This window comes from Triticum aestivum, chromosome 5D (genome assembly GCF_018294505.1).
Source record: "Triticum aestivum cultivar Chinese Spring chromosome 5D, IWGSC CS RefSeq v2.1, whole genome shotgun sequence".
Lineage (NCBI taxonomy): Eukaryota > Viridiplantae > Streptophyta > Magnoliopsida > Poales > Poaceae > Triticum > Triticum aestivum.
In genome coordinates this window covers 523,493,804-523,500,888 of record NC_057808.1, presented here as the reverse complement: position 1 = coordinate 523,500,888, position 7,085 = coordinate 523,493,804, and the positions used below count along the sequence as shown (strand labels likewise).

Here is a 7,085-nt window from a genome sequence, read left to right as displayed (position 1 = left end):
AACTGCCGGTGTTTTGCACCATAGACACATGTCTACGAGCTCTGTTTGCCCATTTTGTGCGGCAGAAGACAGCTGGAAACATGGGCTTATTGATTGTGTCATGGCAAGAAGTGTTTGGTCCTTATCTTCAGAGCAACTAGTGGAACAAATGTGCAACAATCTGGGTATGAACGCTAAAAACTGGATGTTCAAGATGCATGAGAGTTTGTCCAAAGATGAGTTTATTCAGATGGTGGTGACGATGTGGGCTATTTGGAGATCCCGGAGGAGAGCAACACATGAGGATCTATTTGACAGTCCCCTGTCTATCCATTGTTTTATCACATCTTTTCTGAAGGACATCCAAATATTATCAAAACCTGGGAAGGTTTTGAGTAGGAGCTGCGTCTTGAAGCAATCACAATGGTTACCCCCGCCGTCAGGTTTTGTGAAATTCAATGCAGATGCAGCAGTTATGAACGATAACTATGGTTCAGCGGCAGGTGTGTCGTGACGCTACTGGAGCTTTTTTAGGAGCTTCTTCGGCTACCTTCAAACACATATGTTCACCTGTCACACTTGAGGCACTGGCAGTCAGAGAGGCTTTGGCACTTGCGGAGGACTTGTACGAGCAGAAAATCCATGTGGGCGTCCGACTGCAAGAACGTGGTGGAAGACATCAAGCATGGCGGTCTAGCTGATCACGGAGCAATCATACATGAAATAATAGACCGATCTAGTTCTTTTACTGCTTGTAATTTTAGGAGCTCGAATTTCGAGGCTCACAATCTCGCTAAGCACGCTCTTTCACTCGGGTTTGGCCGCCGTGTCTGGTTAGGACAAACGGGGATTTGAATTTTATTCCTGTAAATGTTCAGATGATTTGAATAAAGTTTAGCCAGAATGTCTCAAAAAAAAAAGTGGTGTCAAGAGCGCCCAACAGGAGTTGCGGCTTCGAGGCACAGATCGGCCTGTCACGATAGATAAAAGGGCCGGGCCGGCCCGACATAGCTGTAGGGCGACCCATGTTAAAAAGGCCCAAATAATATAAAAAAAGGCTAAAATAGCTGTAAATAACAAAATATCCCTGAAAGGCTTTATTTTTTAGATTAGAAAGATCAAAACAACACTAAAAATGCCAAAAAAAAGTACTGCCTTGATCCATGGCGGCCAAAGACCGGCCAAGCACTTTTATTCACGTGCCATGCTGGGCCAAAAATTCGTAATCGCGAGCCAACCTTACAGGCATGACCCATATAGCCAGGTTTGCGTAGCATATTGGCAAGCGGCAGAGATCTCAATCATACTATTCGAGCATGGTTAATAGTATAGACAACAACCAGCTATACAATGTTGCCACGTTATCTATAGTCAACCTAATAGCTAACATGTATAGTAGCTACAGTTGCTAAGGAGCACTATATTATTAATATAATGACCCATCTTACACTATCACAATGTTTCTTGGGTCCTGTGACTGTCAATTTACAGTCGTCTTCCCTTCTCGCTCCTCTTCTTTCTCATACAATTATTAAAAAATATAATACTTCAATCCTTACATTATGCTTTGCTCTTCTTTTGCAAGGCAAAACATAAACCAAAACCTACCACATGCTCTCACCTCCACGTAATCAATCCCATGAGGCAATAAAAAAATAAAGAAAAGCAGAAAATTGAAAACCTAGCCGGTTTATAATATAGGTGTATGTATGTATTTATACTATTGGTGTGCTTAATCCATCCATTTGAAAACTGTCGTGGACAAAAGAAAGGGAAAGGCTAAAGTTCTTACGTCAGATTTTTAGACATGACAAATGAAATGCTTTTATGGCAATTTATATTGACGTGAGGATGATAAATTTAGTTTATGAGCACGATAATTTCCCTAGTGAACTGAGACGGATTTGTCTGCTCGTCAATTAAACTTGGACGAACACAAATTACCATGAAAAGTGTTTGTTTTGTCATGGCTAAAAATCTGACGTTCGCTGTAATATGCTTTTGGAACCGTTGAGCCCCAGAAACCAGTATTGGGAAGGTACGAGCCCACGACGTTGCCGTCGCTGCTGCCCAATGGGCATTTTCTTTTCTTCTTTTCGTGAAGAGCAGCTGATGCTTTGGGAAGCCCATGACGAAGCCGCCCTGACTGCCCAATGGCCTTCGCTCTAATAAAGAAGACTCCTCACTCCAGCAGCGATCAGCCACTCCACTCCAGATCGAAGGAAGCTTTGTTCTCATAAGAAGAAAAGTTGCGTGAGCTAGCCATGGCCTTCGCCGACACAGCAGCACGGAGGCTCCTGCGCGGCGCAGGTGGCGGTGTGGCTCGAGGAATCGCCGCCGACGCCGTCGGCATGAGCTTCGCCCTTGACGGATTGTGGCAGATCATCGCGGGCCTGTTCGCGAGCGCGGCTCACCTGCTCGTCCTGCCGTTCGAGGTGCTCGGGCACTTGCTCGCCGCCGCGGCTCACCTGCTCGTCCTGCCTTTCGAGGCGCTCTGGCACTTGCTGCAGTCCGTCATCGCCGGCGTTAGCTTTTGTTTCGACAGCCTCTTCGCCACGCTCGGGAGCGCGGCCCACGCTCTGGTGGTGCCGTTCGAGGCGCTCTGGCACTTGCTGCAGTCCGCTGCCGCGGGCGTTACCTTATGCTTCGGAAACCTCGTTGCGGCGATCGGGAGCGTGCCCCATGCTCTGGCGGTGCCGTTCGTGGCGCTCTGGCACTTGCTGCAGTCCGCCGCCGCGGGTATCGGCTTCTGCTTCGGCAACCTCGTCGCCGCGCTCGGTAGCGCAGCCCCCGCTCTAGTGGTGCCGTTCGAAGCGCTGTGGCAGTGGCTCCAGGCCGCCCCCGCAGCCATCAGTTTCGGCTTCCACGGTCTGGGGCAGCTCATACATGGCTGCATCGACGGCCTCGCCGCCGCGCTCGGGAGCGCGGCCCACGCTCTGGCGGTGCCGTTTGAATCGCTCTGGCAGTGGCTCCAGGCCGCGGCCGCCGGCGTCAGTTCCAACTTCGACGGCTTCTGGGAGCACATGCAGGGCCTCTTCGCCAACCTTCCCGCCGCGCTCGCCAGCGCTGCCCACAACCTCGTCCTGCCGTTACAGGCCTTCTGGCGGTGGATACAGAACACCGTCGCCGGCGGCTGGGATGGCTTTTGGCCGCTCATCCAGCGCTTCGTCGCCACGGCCGCGAGCACGGCCCACGAGCTTGTCCCGGCCGTGGAGGCGTTGTGGCGGTGGCTCAAGGACGCCGCCGCCGTCGCGCTCCCCGTCGTGCTGGCCATCGCCGCGGTCGTTTGCGTCGCGGCCCTAGTCTGGTTCTGGTGGCGGGTCCTCGGCGTCGCGGCCTTCGTGGCCGGCGTGCTGGTCGCGCAAGCGCTCGTGCTGGCCGGAGTGCTGGTCGCACAAGCGCTCGTCTTGGTCATCTGCATCTGCGGGCGCTGCTTGTTCGTCGTCGCCATGGGGGTCGGGGGTGCGCTCGCCTACCTACTCCCCATCTGTGGGCAGTACTGCGCCAGCGTTACCATGGCTGCACCAGAGGTCGCCGGCGTGCTGATATCACGCGCCGCGTTCAAGGCGGAACCGCGGATGTACTTCCAGATCCTCCATTTGGCTGGCCCCCTCGTGGCCTCTGCTGTCTTCTCCACGAGCCCCCTCCCCTGGGCGGTCGGACTGTCGGTCGTCGCCCTTTTCAGCCGTGGATTTTCAGGCGGCAAAGAGCCGATGCCGAGGTGCAAAACCTTGTCGACGACTCCTGAGGAAGATCAGATCTGGGTTCACGAGGATGATCAGATGTGGACTCCTGCAGAAGATCAGCCTATTATCATAGTAGAATAACTTTTATCCATCGAGGGACGCCGTCGGATCCAACTTTTGTCTCCGTTCCACAGGTGTGTCTTGTAGTAAAACCTCCTTTCTCCATTTGCACTAGAGGACCAATGTATGCCCCTTTCGATGTAATTTTGTGCGTACTTTAATTTGTCTTGCTTGGCTGCTTGATGTATGTTTTCCAAATCCAATTTCCACGGATCATATGCCAACTTATGTCTTGACAATCTTTTGGCTGAAATTCAGATTTTTTTTCTGTTCAGAAACGACGACATCGAAAGGTACAGAGAAACTTACAGATTAAGCTAGCTAACAACATAGTGCGATCTCTACTCTGATCTGGACAGGTTTCAGAAAGGCATGAACCGTACTGTGCACTTTGAGACCTGCTTGGCTTAGTGATATGAACGGCCTACTAGCATGATGGAATAGCTTAGCATAGCTTCTCAGTCTTTCTAGGCGCACTGACATCGCCCTCCACCGAAGTAATAAACTCAATAGCTAGTCTCTAACCTTTAACTTACTTTTTTTACACGAATCATATGGACGACCCACTAGCACGATGGAATAGCTTTGCATCTTTTGAGGATGACTCCTTTGAAAGTGCTTTGTTCTTTTTTTTTCCCCGAATGTTGAAAGTGGTTTCTTCCATCGGCAACGAAATCATACACAATTTATGTTTTTCCTTATTCATATAATTTTAGAGAATTTGTTCCTTCTTTATGAAACCATTGTTCCTTCCTTGTATGAATTGTTCGATTTTCAATGAAATGTTTCTTTTTGAGAAAAAAAAAGAATGTTTCCTCCTCATAAATAATGTTATGTTTTCTATAAATTTGTTCCTGATCAAATCTAGGTAGCTAAGGGAGAATATTGGCCAGATATAAAGTTGTGTTGGGACATCAGTTGTGTCAGGCACAACCAATGAAAGTCAGACCTTAGATTTTCACCCTGAAAATCAAGGCTTGGCACCCGAGGAGCACCACAAAAAATGAATTCCTCCCGTGCTGTTGCCCCCATTTAACATTGCTGCTCTTGAGAGTTATCAAACACCTGGTTGAATCGATTGCCTCGAAGGCCCCATCCGTCTAACCCATACTCCATATGGTGTCTTAGACTTTATAGGCCCCATCCGTCTAACTGATACTCCATATGGTGTCTTAGACTTTATAGGCACATTGGCATCACCCTCCATCAAAGTTAAGCTTTAAATGCACTTAATAGCTTGTTCTAATCTATATCTAATAGCTTCGTCCTAATTTATATCTTGTTAATTAAAACCTGGACTAGCAACTAAACTATGGAAAAGATGGTAGACGCCGCACCATTGGTGATGATCTTCACTTATTTGGTGTGGAACTTTTCTTTTATGGGAAGAGGCCCTGGTGCAAAATGCAAAAAGGGGGCAATGAAATTTTAAAAATTATAATAGCTAAAGAACAAATATAACTTAAGCATACTCACATTTAAATATTTTTTAATATGTTATATAAAGACCCAAAACAAAAATGCATATGTTTTTCGTGGGAGACATATGATGGCACAACAAGAGACGAGAGTGTAGGGGGAGGAAAACTAATAGATGAGGACAATTGTCATCACAATATAATTCAAGTTGGAGGGGGTGTGTGGCGGAAATAAATGAATTATTTGCGTGTACAATGTCGTCCCTTTAATCATACTTGCTATGTTACTTTTCTTAGTAGGTCTATTGTTTCATGCATGGTGATCAAGGCATTAATTTGAGGATAGTTTGGGACTCAAAAGCTCTTGGTTACAACGTTGATTAGAAGAGTAATTTTTTGTGAGTATTTAACCATCCTTCTTATTCAGTGGTGGACTTGGCATCTACTGGGCTAAAAATGAAATACACTTAATAATTTGTAATATATGTCAAAATCAAATACACACTAAAAATGAATGGAGACAATATTTACTTTCCCGTGGAAACACACAATCAAACACCTAACTAGTGGATATATAGGCGTATTCAGATGTTTGACTAGTGTTTGTTGCCAAGAGGGCTAATAAGCTAGAATAAGGTATCTCATCTAAGCTATAGCTGAGTTAGCAAAGCTATTTGTTTGAATCTAGTTTCATGAATATATCATAACGAGATAAACTTTGCGCACATTGAATATTAAATCTGTTGATAAGATTAGAAGATACTCCTTTGTGGGACATGATCAAACACTCGCTCGATGCTTAAGGCTTATCAATTGCTTCTGAGTATGTACTGGTTGAATGGATGCTTCGAAACAAAGTAGCAATTTTTGCACGTGTGGAAGGATGATGGCAATTTCTTCATCCATTCACCATCCGCTGCCAATGTAGAGAAATGTGCATGTCACGTTCTTGCTCTTGACACTTAAGGAAAAATGCATGCATTCCATTGTTCTTCTTTGCGAAGGATATTTCTAGGACATGGCGAATAGGACTGAACATGAGTATCCTAGTGTGATTTTGGATCTAAAAATGTGCAATAGAGCAGTTTGCAAATTTTAATGCCCAGACCTACACATACACATATTTATCCAATTTCCGGCTTTAGAAATGAATCCCCTAAAATTGCACAAAATTTAGCCAGTTTGTATTAAAAAAATTCACTTTCTTTTTCAAGATTTGTGGTGTTTGTATTTGGTTATTCACATTACTTATCCAATTAAGTATTGTCACCAAAGTCTACCGCACTTGGGAATAGAGGAGAGGAAAGGGGAGGACAGACGGGTATATAGGACTGAGATAAAAAAAATATAGTCGTCTTCCCTCCATGCAGTCTCATATCAATTTATTTCTAGGATATTGATTTAATTGGCATTTTGAATATACAGGACCGAACTTCATCTTATAATTGGTAGGTAAAGAATTTATTTTCCTTCAATATAGGGTAGAGCGGCTTATCTCTTACAAAATGGAGGACGTTCATTTGGTATATCTATAAAATACATGCACCATCATAAGATGAGAACACACACTCATTACAGGAAGGATGGCTGGTAAACTATTTGAATTCTTATTAACTCGGTTGTACAATTGATCAAAGATAAAAAGATGCGGTTCATCACCAGCTATATATATAGCTGCAAAACAACCTTTATGCATCATGCTCTCTCATAAAGAGAACAATACGATTGAGGGAGAGTGCCAAAAGAAACATGGGTGGATGTAGGGGAAAATGTTAGTCGGCACGGCTTGAGAGTATGGAGAAAATCTTGGTCGTATGCATTCTCTGGTCCCCAATACTACACTAGTTCACTATGAAGGTGCATCACCAAGGTATAGACCTTA

At 45.6% G+C, this 7,085-nt stretch overlaps 1 protein-coding gene across 1 annotated transcript; it reads left to right on the top strand.

The window, feature by feature from the left end:
• Positions 1-1,930: 1,930 nt before the first annotated feature.
• Positions 1,931-4,001, top strand: LOC123123443 (uncharacterized). Its single transcript, XM_044543949.1, has one exon. The coding sequence runs from the start codon at positions 2,244-2,246 to the stop codon at positions 3,804-3,806; it is 1,563 nt and encodes a 520-aa protein (XP_044399884.1). The 5' UTR covers positions 1,931-2,243; the 3' UTR covers positions 3,807-4,001.
• The last annotated feature ends 3,084 nt before the right edge of the window (positions 4,002-7,085 follow it).

What these genes read in the sequence shown, in the direction of transcription:
- LOC123123443 (XM_044543949.1), top strand. Translation starts at nt 2,244, where the DNA reads ATGGCCTTCGCCGACACAGCAGCACGGAGGCTCCTGCGCGGCGCAGGT.